Raw genomic sequence first — 22,043 nt, 5'->3', positions numbered from 1 at the left:
ATCTCTATTAATTCAGTTGACACTGTGACCCTCTTGGCCTACACATCATTATTGCTGGTGCTAATGTTTTAAACCTTGCTGCACTAAATATCTATTAGAGGATCCTGGTTCCACACTGTCATTAATTTAAAGGGGTAGTTGCATGTTCAAATAAAATACAAATATTTAAGTATCTAATTTTGCCCATGTAATGCCATTGACTTTGAAAAAATGTTTGGTATTTTATTTTTCATCATTTTGACAAAGGTTTTCATATCTTCAAAAAATGTCTTTAAGTTCATATATTTTTTTGAAAGTGCCAAATCTTTCTCTTGAAGATTTTTAGCATGTTGGTGAATATTTTTTCAATTACTTATATAACTAAGAAGTCACTTACTTATACAGGTATTCCGCACTTAACGACCAAGTTCCTTTCCTACGTCCAGGTCGTTAAGCGAATTGGTCGATAAGCGAGAACCCGCGTTATTTCACAGTAAGGGGGCGTGGCGATTGCGAACGCTAGTGTAATGAATACTGACCGGCATCGGGAACGAGACTGAGAACGGAGATGCGCGATGAGATGCTTGACCCTGAGACGCTGGGCTGTGTACAATACACTGCGGTATTGTACGCAGCGCACAATACTGACTGGTAGGAGAGCTGGTCGTAAGTCCGAACGGTCGTTAAAGAGGTAGGTCGTTTAGTGAGGAGTACCTGTGCTTGTATAAGTATTATTTTAATTTCTTACATATTTATTTTACAGAAGCACCATTATTGCGGCATTTTCTCTATGCAGACACAATTGAACTGCTCCACCTGACCTTATTGCTGGTTTTGCAAATTAAAGTGTGTGTGTGTGTGTGTCTTTTCTCTAGGTGTTGTGGGCAGAGCAGCAGGTGTCAAAGCAGAGGGCAAAGCGCGATATCTACACAGAGCCTTCTGACCCCAAGTTCAGAGACCAGTGGTACCTGGTGAGTACATCTGGGCGGACAGTCAACTGGAACCAGAGTGTGTTGTTGTTGAGTGTAAGGTGGGAAATCATTCAAATGGTAAAGTTGTTTCCTAATTACTTTTACATTTGGAATACATTTAATGAAAGTAGTTAATGTAGTGAGTAATAGTTAATAAAAGTAATTCAATCAACTCTTGTGATTAATAAATGTAGTTGTCTTGGAGATAAAAGTTTGCACACATCGCGAAGTTGGAATGCCTTATCCTTTAGAGTTTATCTGAAATGAAATACCTCTTTTATCTCAAAACCTGAATTGAAGGCTGAGGGATGTTTTTGTGTCTCAACTAGTGTTACAACAAAGAAAATACTTTTATCCAAAGTTCACGTATGTACAGAACTGTTAAATGCAGATGATAATTTACTAGCAATCTCTTGTCATTTTCGATAAGGAATCCCTTCCTCATATCGCTGTCAGGGAGTGGATGGTTGATTGCACTTTGGAACAATGACTCACCAATTCCGGAGATCGCACAATGTTGTCAGAGAAACCCAACTTCCTGTTTCCCTGAGGCTGTGGGTGGTTAAAGACTAGGTGTGACAATAAGGCCTATACTAATTAATCTATTTTCCCAAAATAAACAACCAGATATATATTTTTTTGAACATGGTGCTACCTTGGCTGGACAAATATGGGACCAATGTCTTCAAATTAACTTTAATTTACCCCAGTGGTCTTGGTGAGATTAGGAATTTCTCTCCGTCTCTGGCAGCTGCCCTGAATTTGAGATTGATATTGGTTTATTGATTTAAAATGTGAGGCAGGTTGAGAGAGTATCTTCTGCAGAACAACTACTTGTGCTGCCAAGGTGATGGGGCGTTGTTTGACAGAGAATATATTGTAGAAAAGCTTGCACATTTTTGAAGGTTAGAATTGTCTGGCCAGGTTGCTCATATACAGTTCAACAGGAGTGGGACTTTATGCTTCAGGAGGGCTAGTGGTGGTGCAGAAGGTGGATGTTCTGCTCTTTCCTCCTTGTTATGCGATGCTGACCGTAATTTCCAGTCTGCTCATTAAAACTGGACGTGGCCAGAGGGAAATGGTGGTGGATATTTGGGTAAAACGATCATCGTGCATCTCCGCCTTCAGCAAAAGTATTTAATATTTTGGGATTTAGAATTGATACCCTTTTTAATCACTGATAGGCATCAAAGTATGAATTAAGTTCTCAGGCTGTAAAGGTGCTCATTTACAAGATCTCAGTGCTTCAGGGGTAATCGGGGAGCTTAAATCGGTAGCTAGAAATATCTGAAAAAAATAATCATTATTTTATGAGCAGCTATTCAAAAGGAAACATTTAGCATTCCTGTCCCACACTTGTCAAAATCCACTCACCACTTTAACCTTAAGAAGTCAAATTCACTGTCAGTCGTCTTTGCACATTGCAAGGTATGGCCGTAACACATTCTACTCTTGATGGTGTAAGTATCAGTTACGTTGTCAGATTGGGAACCTAGCAAAAATTTTATCTGACAGCTTTAAGACCCCTGGGCCTGCAGTCAAGGTTAAAAATGGGGCGGGTGGTGTATTTTAGACCTGCCATGATCTACTCTGCATGCGTTCCAAAAAAAAGGGCTCTGAACCTCAAAGAAAGACATGGCATTTGACCAAAGGTCAGGCTGAATGTCAAGAGCATATCAAAATGCCTACGGAATGCTGTTTGCCTGTTCTCCTCTGACAGAGCCACTCAGCTGCAGCTGTACACTCTGATAAAACACCAAGACTTGATACCTCCTTCAACCTCATTCAACAGTCTACAACCAACCGTCCATTACTGTCTACCCCTATGTGATGTTACCCGTAGGAAACCTTCACTTGTCACTAGGCTGTAATTTGGTCTTTCACTGTTGGTTCCACATTTTCTTCCTGAATATATAATAAACATGCCTTAAATGATCTCAATGTCCCAGATGAAATAATTACCCCCCGCCCCCAACCAGAAGACAACCATGCTACATTTTCTAATGATCATGTGGTGTATTCTCTAATAGGAAGTTCTAACCCTTGTTTTTTTTTTGGGGGGTGTTTTCTCCACCCTCCCAGTATAATGTCAACCACCGTGACCTGAATGCCAAAGGCGCATGGGACCTGGGCTACACAGGAAAAGGAGTAGTGGTGTCAATTCTTGATGATGGAATAGAGAAGAGCCACCCTGACTTGGCACAGAACTACGTAAGTCTCACCCCCTTGTACAACAAGCTGTTGTGCTACGGAATAATGTGCCACGTTTCTAATCGGACCGCTCTGTCCCTCTGTAGGACCCGGACGCCAGCTACGATGTCAATGACGGCGATCCAGATCCTCAGCCACGATACACACAACTTAATGACAACAGGTAGAACAAACTAAATTTTTTGCGATCAGAGGCAAAGGTTTTGGGAACGGTGCCTTTTTTGTTGTTTCTTTGAGTTGGTAAACGAAAAAAATAAATTAAGATTAAAAATAAAACGCACTATTTCTATTTGTTTGGAGAAACTGCGAACGCCTAAGCGCAGCGGAGAAAGTATGCGCAGGTAGAGAAGTGTTGGTGGGGAACAAGTCGCACAAGTCTGTCGGCATATTAATACAAAATTAAGAGCCAATGCAAGCATGGTGAGACTTTATATGTTGGGCCAATTGTGTGCAAATTTAAATTGTGGAAAAAGACATTCTATTCAAGACTATTTTGCAAGTGACTGAACAGTACAATAAAACTAATTTCCAAAATCTAAAAGAAAAAATAACTGTTTGCTATTATTGGTTTATTGGTGTGTGTCTAAGGAAGGCGCATAAAATGACTTCATTTGATGGCTCCTTTGTCACCATCAAATCTGTAAATACATTTTGTGTAATGTTATTTTCCATTGAAGTTACTCGTAAATCACTTGTTTGCCTATTTTGGATGCATTTTAAATCTTAAAAAAAAAGGCTTGATCTGTGAGTTCTGCCTTTTAAAAACCAACATGAAAACAAATTGTGATAAGATTGTGGCTCGATCCTGCCTGAAAAAAATTTGTGATATATTTCTGCCATATCGCCCACTCCTAACTTGATGTATAATCTCAGTTTCTGCCATCTATGCATCTGTTTTATCCCTGTGCTTCTCCTTTATTGCTATATGTTAGATCATTATTGCAATTTATTAAACTTATGGCTGTATGATACCTGTACAGGTACTCCTCACTTAACAACCTACCTGTTTAACGACTGTTCGGACTTACAACCAGCTCTCTGACCTGTACGCTGCGTACAATACAGTGTGTGTTTATTTTTATTTAACCAGATTTATAAGTCAGTTGTGGGAGTCTTTCATCCCCTTATGATCCCCTTTTTTCAATTGAAAAATTTGACCTGCCAAAAGTATACAAAACCTGCGAGAACAAACTGTGCCTTCTGCACAGATGTGCAGATCTGGCCCCTTAAATCATCCAACAATAATGAGTAAATCTAAATAGACATTAATTCAGTCTTTAAAAATTGTATTTTATTGCACTGCCTTCTGTAGATAATGTTGTTTATCACAGCTGCAAAGTCACACCTGTTACAGAGAATGGATTGAATTAAGTTCACGGCATTAACAAAACGGGGAAGTCTCTTGACTCTGAACCATGGCTGTCTTGCTTCCACAGTGACTTTAATTTGTGGTAATCTGTGGTTTATGGGCCGATGGCTAGTGAGCCTTTTTTGTCATAAGGCTTACCATGGCTACTGGCAACAGGAAGGAAATGGGTTATATTTCGGCACTGGTGTAAATCAACCATTCACAAGTAAAACATGTGCCTGTAGCATGCGCTGTGCGTTTGAAGCCTGGTACTCAACCATGGGTATGAGGTGGAGATGCCCCAGTTTAAAGTAAAAAATAAAATAAAAATAAAAAAGTGTGTGTGTGTGTGTGTGTGTGTGTGTGTGTGTGTGTGTGTGTGTGTGTGTGTGTGTGTGTGTGTGTGTGTGTGTGTGTGTGTGTGTGTGTGTGTGTGTGTGTGTGTGTGTGTGTGTGTGTGTGTGTGTGTATATATAAAATAAGAACATTTAATTAAATGCTGTTGATGGAGTGCATAAAAAGAACTATGCACACATAAAGCACTCCCGTTTTCATGCACATCATTTGGAATGTGGATAAATGTTGTGTCAACAATATGCCTTAACTATATCTGTGACCAGATCTACAGTCAATTGAATAAGTATGGCTCATGCTAGAATTGTGAAAAAGTTATTATTTAGCATCACCACCAACAAATCACCAAACTATGGAATTACTTGTGGAAAATGTAACCCCTAACTAATACAGCCTTTGGAATAAGTGCAAAGACATACTTGAGCTTTTCTGGCAGCTCATTATGGCCCAAAGCCTAGTTAAGACACTTAATGTTGATGTTTCCTTCATTTTGGCTGCTTCCCCTCCCTCCAATCCCAGCTCTAAAGCCTTTATCTTGTGCCGCCCAGCTCTCCTTGAGTTCCTCGTGGCAGGGCCTAGTTTGTGTGTGTGCGTGTGCGTGCTTGCAGCATTTGATTTAGCAGTGGGTTGGTCTGGATGTGTCTAAACACCCAGTGGGCAAGCAAGGGGCAACATAAGGTTGTGTAAGGGACTCTGTAAGGGCCTGTTCCCCACAGAAAGCCCACCTCTGTTCATCTCCATAAAGCAGTCCTTCTTCCAGGGCATACAGGCTGCAGTAAGGATGGCTCTCCTGCAAAGTGTCCATTCAGACTTATGTTTGCCCAGCACAACATGTGATCAGGCTCTTTGGCACTCTAAGGTTTCCACTGACTTGGATCAGAATGTTGCCCAAATCCAGTCTTGCTCTCTTCTTTTAACTGAACTTAAAAATGTGGATACTTCTGCCCCTTGCAAATTGTCAATTTATTTTACATTATACATTATGAACATACACAGATAAAACAACTCCAAGTACAATGCCACGGCCATGCAGATCAGTTATTGGATAATTTTCAATATGGCAGCCCTTCCATAAATTCCATCTTTGTGGTAATTCTTGAAGCTGTACATTAGAGGTATTTATTCACCATCTTGTTAAGTTCCGTTCTGCCCCTGTCACTGAGCTGCGACATGCGACTGTTTTGTTCATATTTGCCATATGCTGTTAAGATTCTTAGCCTATGGTATCTTTTTGACCATTTTCATTGCATCTTTAAATTTTGTTTTCAATTTCCTCTGCTTCTGTTTAAATTGGAAGGTTGCCATCTTCTGGAAATTCTCTGATTTTTTGGGGGGTATGAAATACCCTTCGTTTACTCTCTTTCCCTGTTCCCCATTTGAAACTGTGTGTGTGTGTGTGTGTGTGTGTGTGTGTGTGTGTGTGTGTGTGTGTGTGTGTGTGTGTGTGTGTGTGTGTGTGTGTGTGTGTGTGTGTGTGTGTGTGTGTGTGTGTGTGTGTGTGTGTATATGAGATTCCTCACAATGGTTAAAAATAGTTTCTATGAATAGGTTGATTAATTTGACCCCAACAAACATTACACTCAAGCCACTTTATTTATTTTCCTCATTCACCATGCTCTCTTTGCACTGCTTGGTCTCTGTCCCATCTGCCAACTGGTTAGCAAATTGATTATAAATATGAGCAGAGGAGATTTACCTTTAGTTTCAGCCATATCCCAGAGACTTATGATCAGCCACTGGTTGAGCTTAAACTGTTCTCTTCTGCTCATTAGCCTCATGCAAGTTTGACAAACTGAGTGAATAAAGATTGCGCTATCCTAGCTATGTATTGTTGACAGGATCATGCTTATGCCAAAATGCCAAAGGTTATGTTCTGTATATTCTGAAATGGAGTTTGCTTATAAAAACACGTGTGGTAAAAAAAATATTTTTGTTTGCACTTAACTTACACATTGGACTTTTGAAAGCATTGGCCCCATGATTTATGAGCAGCTTTACCGCCTGAAGAGTGTGTGTGTGTGCGTGCGTGCATGCGTGCGTGCGCGTGTGTCTGTGTGTGTCTGTGTGTCTGTGTGTGTGTGTGTGTCTTTATATAATGCGAGTCATAAGAAGATAATTTATGGCTTCTTCATTTTTATGAGTTAGTATTTCCCTACATTCTTGTATATTTAGAACGTTTTTAAATTGTTCCTACAGGTCACAAGCACTGTAGATTTTAAATGCAAAAAAAAAAAAAGTGCATAGTATAAATAAACCGGTGATATATTTGTGTACTTTAATTACATTTAGTCATTTAGCAGACGCTTTTATCCAAAGCGACTTACAATTGTTCAAACACCGATGGACACAGCCATCAGGAGCAATTAGGGGCTAAGTGTCTTGCTCAAGGACACTACAGCATGCTAGCAGGAGGAGCCTGGGATCGAACCAGCAACCTTTAGATGACTAGACCACCAGCTCTACCGCCTGAGCTACCATCCCCTTAATATACTATGAATATCATGATTCTCTCCAGGAAGTTCAATGGTATTTTTCAGAACTGTTTTCGTCTTGTGCCAGCAGCCACTGCAGGCTCAAGGCAGATATTGATTCCCACTCAGTCACTTTATCCACTGGGAGGCCAAAACATGGTTTTGATGTGTCCAACTGATAACGGAGTGCCCTTAGGTGTAAATAAAAGTAGTCTCTGTAGCGAAGAAGATGAAGTCTTGCAGAGTGTTAATGGCTCTGCCACCACTAGGTATGAATACTAATCTTGTTGTTAACCTTGGGCCTGCAGCCAGCTGTAGGTGTTGAAAGCTGACTTGGTCTCTCAACCACAGACCATTACTGTCTGTAAGCAGAGCAAGCCTTACAAGGCTTGAAGACTTTGTCGCTTTGCCCCTTGGACCTTTTTAGAGTTAAAGTAATTGAATTTAGTAATGGCCAAAGTCTACCCCTTTTCACACTGATACAATACATACAGCAGGATATAATGCCCACACACAAAATAAAAACAAGCTCCCATTATTTTGACAGGATATTACCCCCATGTTGTCAGGATTTTATTCTGAGCTATGGGTTCATGAGTAGATGTTTATAAGGCTCTCAAGATTACACTGAAATAGGAGGCCTTAAGTACTTCAAAGCTGGGCTTTTCTATGTATTTGTGATACGACTTTACAGAGTTGTTTGCGGTTATTTTGCATCCTCCAAGTTGGAGCACAGCAAAGTTTGAAGGTGCAGCTCATCTGAGGCTTGGTTTCAGTCCATCCCTCAGGTTAAGATGATATCTCTCAAGTGTATGAACGGAGGCTTTCTGGCCAAGCTGGCTGCTGGTGCCATGGGGATCCTCTCATTTCTTCCATTTTTCTTCATCTCCCTTTCCCCTCTTTTTTCTCTTTATATTTTTCTCCATCTCTCTCTTTTCATTTTTATTTTTGCATGAATATGGTATGCTGCTCCCATGGCTGCGCTGGTGCAGTCTAAGAAGGATTGTAATCCAGTTTGGAGACGTGAGGTTTGAAGGTTATTGAGAGTGGCTGTTCATTTGACAGTTATGGGAGTTTGTCTGACTGGAATTTGAGGATCAGTCCCTCTCTCCCACAGTACTGGCTCCCCTGCAGTCAGCCATGTGGTTCCTGTGGGGCCAGATCTTACTAGAGATGCAAAGTGGAGAAGTGTGAGGGGGAAAAGCTTCTTGTAAAAATGGCAACTCTAATTTACATTTCCTCCCATGTGTAGTGGTATCTATTTTTTCCCTCCCTTTAGCTTTAGCCAAGCCCTGAAAATATGAAAAGGTCAAACTGCCAGAAGAACAAAGGTTGTGAATTTCTTAATCTGAACTAATCCTCATCAAAAAAATGTTTTGTCTTTGGGACACATGTGAACTGATCTATTTTCAGGGAAAGCGAAGCCAAGGACATTTTATGTCTGTAATCAATCAATCACACTGGAGGATGGTCCATTCCTGTTTTTATCTTTCGATCAGATCAGGGGTGTTGCAAACATTTGAGGTTGTGGGCCGGATCAAACTAAATGCCCCTTCATTTCGGTCAGATCGCCTTTTTATGCCATGGTTTGGCATAAAAAGGCCATCCAGGCTCATGGGCGCATGACCAGCACTGCCAAAAGCTCTTTTCCCCTAATAACGTTAGAATCAATCAACTATGTTCAGTGCCACGTGCAGTGCATTTAATTTGCAGGTTGTGTTTTTCCTCCCTTGTAACTGAAGTTCTTTACTGTACATTCATTTGGTTAATCAAGGTTTTTGGTAGAGAAATAATAATTAATAATTTTCTTATTCCTATATTGTTTGATTCAAGTCATCTGAAGAGCCCCTGTTGGGTTGAAAAGAGTGAAATCTGTCTTGCATGCCAGTTTTCGAGAATTTGTCTAAAGAAAAATCACTGTAGAAAGAAGCAGATTCTGGATGGCAGCCAGTCTTTGCATAACTTGAGTGGCACCTTCCTCAGTAAGAAAGCAGGCAGGTTTGTTTGGCTTAAAATTAGCAAAAGTCACTGTGTAATATTTCAAAAAGAAATGGTATTCTTTTTTTGCGGAATGCTATTAAACGGTGAAAATGGAAAGATGCGGAGCCTTCAACATTACCATCTCAATCTTCTGTCGCTCTCTCCGTCCAGGCACGGCACCCGGTGTGCAGGGGAGGTTGCAGCTGTAGCGAACAACGGCATCTGTGGAGTTGGTGTGGCGTACAATGCCAAAATTGGAGGTACTGTAAAAGGAAAACAAGTTTATGATTGAAGTGATCTCTCTGAGCCTTCATTTTGTTTTACCTTCGATTTTCTTTTTCTCATCACACGGTTGTTGTTTTTCTTCATGCCTTCTTTTGTGAGTGGTAATATGGCTAAATAACCTTTTATTTATATTTTTTGTTCCCCAGTGTATCTGAGGTTGTCCTTTCCGTTTGGTGGCACATTTCAGTGTATGATTCACATGTTTTTAAAGTACAGTGTAGGCTTCTATTTTTCAAATCAGTCCTTGTTAAAAGCTGCTTCATCTTTTCAGAACATAGTTATAAAGGGTATAATGATTTTTTTGTTTGTTTTTTTTAGATGTTTGCACTAATATTTACCCCATGAACAGTCATTAAAGATGGGAACTAAAATTTTAGTAAGGCCTGGGTTGAAAAATAGCTCATCTTTTAAGGGTTTCTTAAGGTGTCAATACGGTAGTATGTATCAGTACCATAAACTTCTATAGGTAACACAATACATAAATCGTCCTTCATCCTTGTTATATAGTAAAAGTTATAATGTTGACAATGATAATTATGAAATAATATAATACCATTGCATAGCATTAGTAGCATAATAGCAATACTTTGTACCTTGAATTGCTTTAAGTGCAATAACATAAATCACCAAGCACTCAGAATAATGTGGCATGCAGAAAACAAACATTATATCAATGCACATAAAACAGAAGAGACAGTTCAACAAAGAACCAATTTGGGACCTTTTTTAAAGGGAAAAAAAAAGGGGGGGGGGGGGGGGTTAAAAGATAAAGATAGCGAATAATCTGTCTTTCTTTCATCCATTTAGTTCCAGAGTGAAGACGCCCTCACTGAACTGTTTGATTTGCCAGCACCTTTTGAAATTGCAGCAGTGCAATCGAACTGTCTTTAAACTTCTGTGGCATTCTTCTCCAATTAGTCACTTGGATTTTGGAGGAAAAAACGTATTGCATATTGTATTGCATTTGGAGCACATTTTGCATGAATGAAGACATATTATTGCATAGATAAAGTCGAAAATGTGTCTGACTGCCCATTGCTGTGTTTAATGGTATTAGAGCTTGGTGAAAAGATCATGCCGTATGTCATGTTTTTCAACAAACTAAAACATTTAGTTAAGTTGTCATCTGTACAACTCTAATATATGTCAGTTGGGAAAATGCTGAACTGACCTTTGAGCCAAACCCTACGTGCTTTCTCTGCCCACACATTGTTTGTCTTATTAACCAGAAGCTATTTCTGTGCTTCACCTCTGTACTCAAATTTTTTTTTTTTCACAAGCCAACTAATGAAAAATAAATGGTGGATATCAACCGCTAATATGTTAAGTGGCTTTAAATCTCATTTCAGATGATAATGTATTTTGATGTTGTCCAGGTTTTTTGTTTGTTTGGTTTCATTTCTTCAAAAAAATGTATGCCTGATTGGGTCAGGGCAGTTGGGATTTCTTCACAGCTCTGGTGTCTACAGATATCAAAGTATTGTTGAGGCAGATAACAGTGTTGTATGGACGAGTCTCTCTGTGCGACACTGGTTTTACAAGACTAAGCGTGCTGTCTTGAGAATGTGTTGCTCCAGCGCTCAAATCTGCGTAATCCTTTTAATTAGGGGAAACCATTTCATCCATTCAATTCCTCCTCTCATTACCCCTCTGCATATCTTGACACTCTGTTGTTTACTTCCAGCCGTCAGAGTAGGTTTGAATCTAGTTAAGACACTGCTATAATTTTAATCTTTATGGTAATCACAGATGGTACATTGCCGGTATCCCAGATGTTCCTGCGCTGATCTTTTTATACGTGTGTGTGTGTGTGTGTGTGTGTGCTCAATGACAATGTATTTCTTGAACAAATGTTTCTGTAGACTAAGCCTCACTATTCTAATGCAACATAAAATATGTGTTTTGATTAATCAACTCAAACGAGAGGCTCAATCATCAACTGATATCGTTGAAACCACAAACACAAGGTGAATCGTTTATATACTGTGAGATTATGGTTTGTGTTTGGTCCAGAACTCTGCCGCACTCTGCTGCAGAAGAACAATTGCCTTCAGCATAATGAAATGCAAGTTTAATTAAATATTAAATACCCAGCAACCAACCACATGATAATTGAAATACTGGTCGTCGTCGTCCCCCCGTTTTATTTTTATTGTGTTGAACACTTATTTGACTCTCCAAACAACTCACCCAACTAAAATTGGTCTTGAACTCAGAAATTGTTTTGGATTGATGTGTTTGTAAAAACAAACAAAACGGTTCCTGTTTTCAACTTTTCCGCCGTTCCCACACTAAAGGCACTACGATGTAAAAGAGGAGGGGGGACTTCTGTGTGGGATTGTGATGGAATGCAAGAGAAAACCTGCAGGGTGGCGTCATATTCCACTGGATTTGTGTGTGGGCGGTGGGATGGATGGAAAATACAATCTTTCACTATCTACTCAGCCGCCCATGTGGTTATCTGCGGTGGATGTGCCGGCTGCCATGGAAACGCTGGCAGCTTGGTGCCCTGTGCGTTTGATGCGTTAGGAGGACTTCAAAGCTCCGGAGCTTTGTTTACCTTAACTCATATAAGGGCAGCGCCGAGTAACTTGACCCTCCATGCATCAAAGCAGAGAATGTGTTTGTGGCTTTGATTTCTCCACCTTCTCTATGTGGATGCGGGTTGCATAGACATAGAAATAAAAAATAAATAAAAAAGCTTATCAGTGTGGAGCAGAAAAAACCTTCGAAGGTTGCAGATTTAACGGTTCTCACACACACACCACACACCCACACACACTTCCCAGCAGTGTTAAAGGCACTTTAAACTATCAGATGAGTTGTTGAGTTGTTTTGGCTTAAAACGTTTTCAACGCTTGGTCACTTAAAGCCAATGGAATTCTTTATTCATGTCTTTACAAGTCTGCTATCATAATTAATAACAATGACTCCGGCTACCTACTTGAAAATCTTCTCACTTTTCTCCTTAAACCTCATAACTGTAGGTCGGTTACAGACAACATATGCAGTTAGATGCCTTTTCTGTATGTAGCTTGAATAGTTTTTGCAGCACATTCTCGCGTCTGAAAAGCTCTTGAAAATCCTAATTTTCTGTTTGTCTTGTGCATTTGTGTGTTTGTCCGTGTGTTGTTTGTCGCTGTGTGTAACCCCACACAGGTGTGCGTATGCTTGATGGCGAAGTGACCGATGTGGTGGAAGCCCAATCTCTCAGTTTGAACCCCCAACATATTCACATCTACAGTGCCAGCTGGGGCCCAGAGGACGATGGGAAAACTGTTGATGGACCTGCCAAGCTCGCCAAGGAAGCCTTCCTGCGTGGCGTCACAGAGGTGTGTGTGTGTGTGTGTGTGTGTGTGTGTGTGTGTGTGTGTGTGTGTGTGTGTGTGTGTGTGTGTGTGTGTGTGTGTGTGTGTGTGTGTGTGTGTGTGTGTGTGTGTGTGTGTGTGTGTGTGTGTGTGTGTGTGTGCGCGCGCGCGCGCTAATGCCCGCAGTACAGTGCCCAATTTCAAGTCACAAATTGTTATTTACTGCCTGTGTGTGGCTTGCCTTTCATAGTCACTAATTATGTATCGAACTATTCATGCATAAGAGAACAGCAGCGGCTGGAACAAAGCAGTCCACATTTTGACCCAGAGAATTATGAATGGGAGAAACTGGAGGGGAGCCTCTCTGAAAGTAACTAGTGAGAAAATAATTGTAAGAATAGAAAATTAATTGAGAAGAAAACTGTATTTCTTAATAAAAAGAGCATTTTTCTGCCAAATAAATGTACATTTCTCATCCTTAACCTCATTATGTGTGACTGAAATCTTTGAAGAATTTGTAGACTAGACATTTATAATTAGTTAACGTTCCACAGTACAAGTCAAGGCCGTCGATTTGGATTTGAACACTCAATACAAGCTCAGAATCGCTCTGCAGGTATTCCTAATCTATTGAGAAATGACTGTAGCAAACATCAGACTATTCACCATTTCATGATTCAGGCGGTGTAAATAAATCTACATTTGTCTACTTAATGATAAAGGATTACATAGTAATAGAATTTAAAGAACTTTTTTTTTTTTTTTTTTTTTAGAAAGCCGTCAAAGCGCAGATGAATGCAGATAACAGCCCTGCAAACAGAATGCAAACTAGACAGCCACCGTGAACAGCAAAGCTCTTCAGACTATAGGACCCGCTGGTGGGCTGTAATGTCAGTGGATTCATATAATTAAGTATAGTCAGAGAATTTCAGTTATCTTGAAGATCAAACAATTCCTACATTGATTGCATCACATTTCAAAATTACATTTGAAAGAAAATATAGAATTAATGTTTTTTTTGGTTTTTTTTAATACAATAACTGCCGTATGTATTTTGGGTCCTTCATGATTTGATTGATTTTTAAATTTGGAGAATTTACTAGCTGCATATTTGAATCAAATTGAAAGGGAAATTACATAATTTGTAGATTGGTTTCCCGTGCTCCACTAAATGGGCACATCCATCAAGCTAATTCAAGCGGCTGAGAATACTAAGGAATACAATGTTCTAGGCCTGTGCCCAGTGCTAGATTGGAAGCCCTGACTCGGGAACGCAGACCACTAAGATAATTGCTTTAGTGTTGACTGTCAAATGCTAATACATACAGAATGTGATGGTATCCAACACTTGGACGCAGTTTAACCACTTTAGGAACACTGTGCTGCCATGATAAGAGATCTCAGCTGCGTCAACGGATAGATTTTTGGTCCGGGGATGTTGACACATGGTTCCTACTTAATCATTGTGTAATCTGATTTACAGTATATTGAGTGACAACAAAGGCGTTTTTGATGATTGCAGGTTTTTTGTTCTAATGTGTCCTATCATTTTTGGGATTGACTGTTGGACTGGACTCAGACATATTTTCCTCCTCGCCGTGTCCCGAAGAGCCTGTAACCCAACCCCTCTCTGTCCGGCCGTGTGCTGCAGGGCCGCGGAGGTCTGGGCTCCATCTTTGTGTGGGCTTCTGGGAACGGAGGCAGGGAAAAGGACAGCTGTAACTGCGATGGCTACACCAACAGCATCTACACCCTGTCGATCAGCAGCTCCACCCAGAACGGAAACGTGCCGTGGTACAGCGAGGCCTGCTCCTCCACCCTCGCCACCACCTACAGCTCCGGGAACCTCAACGAGAAACAGATTGTGAGCCACATACCTGCATGCGTACCTTCATTAGCCTGGTGCAAATTACTCTGAAGTGAAGGATGCACATAATTATCTCCAACGCTGAGCTTTTGAGTAAAATGCAACACGCAGGAATTATGAGAATATCTAGTTTAGAAACAATCCCAGAGTGCCCCTGAATTCTGTGCCAAAGTATTGACCTGGAACACATGCAGTGTGTAACAGCTTTGCATAAGGATATTGAGGAGTGATGTGGATATTGACAGACCAGAATACCTACTGTTGGGGAGAATCAATTGGAGCATTATTATGTCAATATTTCATGCTCATTTTCTCTTTCAAGTCTCTCTATCTGTGAGAGAAATACATCTGATATTCTAAACACACCAAAATTGCATCTTTTTTCTTATTGCACCTACATGTTCCACAGCCGAAGGGCGCTTGTGTTTCGGCGTTGCATTGGAGCTCACTCCTAAACCCTTCATGTTGTTCTTCTCAATAGGTGACGACAGACCTCAAATCAAAATGTACCGACTCCCACACGGGCACCTCTGCCTCTGCCCCGCTCGCTGCTGGGATTATAGCCCTCGCCCTGGAGGCCAAGTAAGTGCCCCTCACCCTTGTTTGGTGTGTCTGGCAGAGACCAGCCATTATCTAAAATGCGAGAGCCTCCCTCTAAAATCCATCCTGGTCCGTGTTGCATAGTCCCGGCACAGCATTATCCGTAATTTGGACATGATTTCATGATTCCTTTTAATGACTTTGTCATCATTTTTCCCAACAGAATCTCCATTTCATAGCAAAAATACCTGTCGACAAACTGTACACCCATCACAGGAAGAGACTGTTCTCTTCAACAATATGATTGTATTATAAACAGAAACTGCTGCTCTGTACCTTAAAATTCGATCACAAAAAATGATTGGCATGCTGCATGTAGACGACAGAAGAGCAGGAAAGAACATTCAATTTCCTGCTGGCTGAGTCAGCAGGCCTGCTCGAAACTCTCATGTCTGCCAGAACATCTATAACCTTTCATTCATTATCGTTCATTATTTCACAGTATAAAAGCAGAAAACAAAAATAAACCGTTGTTTTTGCACATACTTCCTCTATCTTTTCCCCCCTAGGAGATATGTTATTATGCAAGCTCTAATCTTTATGAAGCAGTCACACAGCATCATAAGAAGAGGAAGCCGGAACATCGAAAGGCTTTTGAAAAACAAAATAATTGGTCAACATGTCAGAGTAAATAAATAAATATAAAGGTTTATATATTCAAAGCTGTATATGGATAACTCATCACTTTTATTGTCAGGGAAATTTTCCTTATATTTCATGTTAATTCCTTAATCCGATTTTCCGCGGCTGTCCAGTTTATAATTGGCTTGTTACATAAAACATCTGACTGAGTGTCTCGCTCGCAAAATAACCGTCCTGTAGCGACAAAGTGTGAGGCACGACATCACACGAGGAGTCTGCACACAGAGCAAAACCATGTGTGAGCGGTTATGACGTGACCCCTTTCCAGCATGGTTTATTAAATTCTTAATGGCTGCAGTCATAAGAAAGAAACCAGGCGTTGCCAAAAATATATTGGAACAGTTTGGTTAAATGCTCACTGTTTGAGAGCGGCATGAATCAATTTGATACTCCTGTTCTGTGCTGCTTTTAGCAATGTGAAGATATTATGCGACTGGTTGTTTTAAGGTGCCGCTGACCAGATCAGACGACTGACCCTGTTCTGACTCAGACTTTTAACGCTGAACATTTTTTTCCTTTTTTTCTTCTTCTTTTTTTTTTTTTTGTATTTCTGTGTTTTTCCCATAACAGTAAAAATCTGACCTGGAGAGACATGCAACATTTGGTGGTCCGAACTTCTCATCCCGCCCACCTCATCACCAACGACTGGCGAACAAATGGAGTCGGCCGCAAAGGTAGAACTTGTTCTTCTGCTCATGCAGGCCTTCCTTTTTTCCCTTCAGTCCCCCGCCATCTGTTTTGTAGATTCCATTAAGTGTGATTAATATTGAAAGCACACTTAGGTAACAGTATTACCTTCGTGAGATAGATAGATGATAACCGACATCAGGCCTTTAGGCTATCGAGAGATCGAATTGGACATGCAACAGTTTATTCATTTATGAATTAATTTGGCGTTCAGCAGGCCAATTCTAATGCGTTCCTGTGTTATGTTTTAAGTGAGCCATTCGTATGGATATGGGTTGCTTGATGCCAGCGCGATTGTCACCCTGGCGAAGAACTGGACCACCATGGGGCCTCAGAGGAAATGTGTCTTATCCATGGTTTCCGAAACTAGGTTAGTAGCACATGAGTTGCATAAGATAACAGTGTTGTTCCTCGCAAGGCATCTGGCGTGACAGCCGTCAACACAACCTGTGATGAACGTGAGATGGCGTTATTACTTCAAGTAATTATGAACTGTGATTTTGTAATATTTCTTATAGCAGATTTGTTGTTTTTAACTTTGCACAAGAATTTCACCTAATTTCTTGAGATGTGGAAATGATTGTTGCAGTGCTTTAAAAAGACTTTTGTTGTCTGTGGCCTGTTGATGAGTTAAACACGTGGGCCCTCCTTGGATGGCAGTTACACAAAATGGTCGATTTGGGATGGCAGATAAAACTGCTACACGCAGTATCAGGGTTTCGGGATTTCTGCAGCTTTTCAAGTCGATCGCGAATTTGGCTCGTTAGAGTAGCTCTTTGTCCGAAAAGAAAACGACTGCTCCGCGTGATGTAGCATCAAATCTGCTCAAGCAGAAAAGTGGTTTTGCTGCACTCGCAGACGTCCTGGTCGGCGCTGAGCAGTTTCAGTATAAGTGCAGTCAGACCGCTTTCCTGTCATTTTGCTGCTCAGGGGGAAATTTGAGCAACGTATGCCTTCTTTTTCTGGGCAATGATAAACAAGCCAAAATTATACAGAAGAAATAATACTCAATTACAACAATCACAAATACTTAACACTAAACGATTCACAGTTGAACGATAGGTTTGCTATTTTTTCTGAAATAGATATATGGATAAACTGTTCAGGGTTTCGTGAGTTGTTTATACTGTAATTCCCACACCTGGCCTGAAGAAACCTCCAGGTATGTGTTGCTGAAATGTATTGTTCCTTTTCATGATCTCAAGGACTTTGGCATTCCAGGCTTACAGTACAGCTGATGTCTTTCTGCCGTTTGGCCTTGCAGCGTGAAAAAGACGCCTGTACATGTGTTTGAGCTTGGCTTTGCTGATGAATTGTGTTCGGCTTTGCTCGTCAGGGACGGCTGCGGTGATCACAATGGATTTCTTTTTCCTCTTGTACAAGAATGTGTTTATTCGCTACGTACAGAAGGTCTTCCGTTATTTGAGATTACCCTGGCCGAGTGGACTGATCACATGTATCACACTATCATTTGGACACCTCAGTGTCATCTAAGCCTCACGCCTTCCTCCGGCCTTCTGCTCAGAATTGTTGTGGATGCCTGTAATCTCCTAAGCGGATTTTACCCCTGTGGACGACTTTGGTGTTACAGGACCTGAGCTGCTAATCCTCCTCAAGGCCACAAACCCCCTGCCCTTACTATTCTGAAACACTGGGTCGGGGGGGAAAAATTATGCCAGGGGAATACACCAAGACCGAGTAATGATTCCGAGCACGGAATAACAAGCGCGGGGTTAGAAACGAGGCAGTCCCGCGGCCAAGGAACAGAGAGGTGTGAATGTATCCCGCTTTCAAACATTTTCCCCGTGCGCTTTCAGGAACATTGGCAGCCATTTGGAGATCAGGAAGAGCATGGACGCTTGCGTCGGAACAGCCAGTCATGTCAGCTCCCTGGAGCACGTTCAGGCCCAGCTCACGCTGTCCTACAACCGCAGGGGGAACCTCGCTATCCACCTCATCAGTCCCATGGGAACGCGCTCGACTCTGCTCGCCCCCAGGTGCGTACGCGTGTACAATATATCCACTGTGTGTACACAGGAGGGGGGAAAGAAAAAAAAAACACGTGCCTATCAATTACATCCTTGTCTGTCCTTTTTCCTGTAGACCCCATGACTACTCATCAGAGGGTTTTAATGACTGGGCCTTCATGACCACCCACTCCTGGGACGAGAACCCTAGTGGGGAGTGGACTCTGGAGATAGAGAATGTGGTCGGGGCCAGCGACTATGGTAAGTAGCCTTCCTTCCCCGTAGGACGTAAAAAAGGACCTCAGCTATGTGTTTTACCTCAATAACTTCGCCTGAGGACGCTCAGGGGGGTTTTGTCTTGATAAACCAATGCTCTGATTCCAGGGATGTTTGTGGAGGTGTGTGTGCATCTTAGATGACTGAATTCTCTTCAGTCAAAAGTGGTGTTTTTATTTGTTCTTTTTATATATGGTGTGTTTTTTATATATCTCGGTCACAATTATACATTGGTATTCTGTGTGTGTACAGCAGCCCAGGCGGTTGTTAAGTCATGGGATTTGAGATGTAAAAGCAGGAATGTCTATGGCCAGAGTTGTTTTTCCTTTGTTCTCTGGAGGGCTGACTCCATAGGGACCCAAAGCCAACCCTAAAGCAGCTTTGTTAAATCACTGAGCATAATGAGGCAGCAGGGTTTGCTTGCACCGTTATTCTGTAACCCAGGACAATATGCTGCATGGCCTCACCTGGTCGTCCCCCCCCCCCCAAAAAAAAAAAAAAAAAAAATTCTGTGCAGTGTGTTTCTGTTTTGCAGCCCATGAGTCAGGAGTGATTTACTGACCCGGAACCCCTCACAAGGCCCCACACTCCAATGGCTCTCACGCGACTCTTTTCTCAAAATGCTCAGAATGGGTCACTCTACATCTGTCTGTCTCTACACCCCTGCTTCTTTCAAGCTATCCTTTTTCAGGATATCCCCCAAAAAATCGAATTAAAGAAAAACACAAGTATAGAAGCTGCAATTAGTCAACCATCCCGAGTCACGCCAAAGCCTCGCTGGTCGAGTCAGAGATGTTATTTTTCTGGATGCATTCAACTTTTCATTCTTTCTCCTTGTTTTAGGCACCCTGACCCAGTTCACCCTGGTCCTGTATGGTACTGGTCCGGCTTCCTCCAGCTCCGCAGACAACGAGCTGTCTCAGCCTGGTAACGGCAGCTGTAAAACCCTAGACCTGCGGCAGATGTGCATTGGTAAGAGGGAGACCAATTTGTTTTATGTTTTTGTCACTTACTTGGAACAATTAATGTTGTATTTTGTTTGCGGCATAAAACTGAACAGTTGTGTCTTGTGATTCTCAAATTGAATTTAATATGGACACAAAAAATTGAGTCACGGTTAGACAAGCTTTTGAACAAGCTGCCAATCACGAATTAATGTATTTTTATTTTACAAGTAAAGGGAGTGTCATTTTGATGAGCTCACATAAGTATTTAAAGGGGTGTTTTTATATCCGTATTTAAAAGCTAATAATATCCAGATAGACTATTTACTGCTCTGATGGAGAAATAGGCTGTTTTTCCTATTTCCTTTGAGCATTAACTGAATGAAGGGTGACACCTAGAGGTTGACTATGGTGATTACACTGCAAGGAGAGGAATTCATGGCCACGGTTTGAAAACAGCAGAATGTGTGGGTGTGAATATGTGGAATTACAATCCTTATTTAGGTTTAATTGTAATATGGAAGTGTGGTATTAAATTTATGATATGTTTATTTGATTGTACCTTGATTTATCATATTATTCATTTTTGGCATACTTTGTCATGACCTTTGGTGGTGGTTTGGTTCTTTTTTTACTTTTGTTTCATTATGGACATAACAAACAGGATGTTGCTGTTAGTCAAAATACTAATTTATTTAACTTTTCAATTGATTCAAATTGCGAACGTAAGCAGATCCTTTTTTTTTTTTTTTTGTTTATGACACAATCAGTCGATTAATTTCTTAAAATAAGCAGTCGTTCTTTATTGTGTTCTTTATTATTGTCTTTAAGTGTTATCGGGCATTGATCTCTGGCTTATTAGAGTCTGTTTTAAGACAGACCTTTTGCTTCAGATTGTCCTGTTAAAAAAAATAAAATAAAATGGAAAAAAATAATTCTTCTGCTGATGATGTTTAACTCCAAGTGAATGTTTTGGGGTTTTTGCAGAGTGCAACGCTGGCCACTACCTCTTCCAGCAAGGCTGCGTGAAAGAATGTCCGCCGGGCTTCAGCGTGGGCTCCCAGCCGCTCAACTACACCGTGGGGAACTTCGTGGAGCCAGCCTCCGTCCCGACCTGCCTGCCCTGCCAGCCGCCGTGCCTCACCTGCAGCAGCCTCAGCCCGCTGGCCTGCCTCTCCTGCCCCCCGCACAGCCACCTGGACCCCGACTCGGCCACCTGCCTGCACCTCAACCAGATCCTGCGCGAGTCCCCCGGCACCTTCATGGTGGACAAGGGGGACGGTGGGCGGCTCTTCCAGCTCGGCTCGCAGCTCCCCCTCACCATCGCCGTGCTCAGCTGCATGGCCATCATCGCCACCTTCGCCAGCATCTTCCTGCTGCTGCAGCTGCGCTCCGGCACGCTCATCAAGCTGCCCTCGCTGGAGGCGGGCAGAGGCCTGCGCAGGGGCTTCAGCCTCGGCGGCAACAGGGTCGTCTTGTACCGCGGTATCCCCACAGTGTGGGGGGAGGACGGGGTGAATACGGATTCCGAGAGCGAAGAGTTTGGCGTTCACAATGAGAGGACTGCCTTTATCAAAACGCAAAGTGCTCTTTAACAACACCCGTCCCCGGTTTCCCTTCTGCTTTCAGCGACCTCCTGTTATTTTTTTTTTGGTTGGGTTTTTTTTTTCCCCCTTTTCTTTTCCTTCCTTTTTTTTTTTTTTTTTTTTTTTTTTTTTGGGGATAATTGAGGGCTGTGGTTCTTTCCTTTCACTGTCTTCTCTGGCTTCCTTCCTAATTCTCTTGCTGGGTTCTCATCTGACTTGTGCTTCTTGATCTTCCACTCTGCTGTGGCTGACCTGGTGAGAGGCTGTCGCTTTGTGTTCCGGGGGTTTTGGGACGGCCTCATTCTCTTCACACTCGGGCGCTTTTCTATTAAGCTGGATCTCCTCCCGCCTCGCGCTTCCTCGGTTGCTATCAGACAGAGTGTGTCCGCGCAGAGTCCATTTCCCAAAACCGCTCCAGGCTTTCTGTGTGTCACAATAAACAAACAATTAATGTTTGCTTTCTTCCTCTTCGCTTTTTTCCCCCAGCGTAGTAGCCAGTTGAGATTGTTAAATGTGGGTAACACAGCTGTGTGTGTGTGTGTGTGTGTGTGTGTGTTGTGATAGTTT

The 22,043-nt window shown here is 41.7% G+C and overlaps 1 protein-coding gene across 1 annotated transcript in view; it reads left to right on the top strand.

The window, feature by feature from the left end:
• The window catches only part of furina (furin (paired basic amino acid cleaving enzyme) a), a gene marked incomplete at both ends in the record, with an annotated part of 75,289 nt that extends 53,804 nt beyond the window's left edge, over nucleotides 1–21,485 (top strand). The window contains 13 exons of the mRNA XM_079997415.1: nucleotides 855–950; nucleotides 3,033–3,161; nucleotides 3,248–3,324; nucleotides 9,486–9,574; nucleotides 12,759–12,931; nucleotides 14,559–14,771; nucleotides 15,256–15,356; nucleotides 16,587–16,690; nucleotides 16,956–17,073; nucleotides 18,521–18,700; nucleotides 18,807–18,931; nucleotides 19,790–19,918; nucleotides 20,878–21,485. Coding sequence (XP_079853541.1) covers nucleotides 855–950; nucleotides 3,033–3,161; nucleotides 3,248–3,324; nucleotides 9,486–9,574; nucleotides 12,759–12,931; nucleotides 14,559–14,771; nucleotides 15,256–15,356; nucleotides 16,587–16,690; nucleotides 16,956–17,073; nucleotides 18,521–18,700; nucleotides 18,807–18,931; nucleotides 19,790–19,918; nucleotides 20,878–21,485 — 2,142 coding nt within the window. The remainder of the gene's footprint in view (nucleotides 1–854; nucleotides 951–3,032; nucleotides 3,162–3,247; nucleotides 3,325–9,485; nucleotides 9,575–12,758; nucleotides 12,932–14,558; nucleotides 14,772–15,255; nucleotides 15,357–16,586; nucleotides 16,691–16,955; nucleotides 17,074–18,520; nucleotides 18,701–18,806; nucleotides 18,932–19,789; nucleotides 19,919–20,877) is intronic.
• Between the last annotated feature and the right edge of the window lie 558 nt (nucleotides 21,486–22,043).

The sequence above is a fragment of the Zeus faber genome (genome assembly GCF_960531495.2).
Source record: "Zeus faber genome assembly, chromosome: 3".
NCBI lineage: Eukaryota > Metazoa > Chordata > Actinopteri > Zeiformes > Zeidae > Zeus > Zeus faber.
The sequence above is the reverse complement of the archived record's forward strand: the minus strand, read 5'-3'. Positions and strand labels throughout refer to the sequence as shown.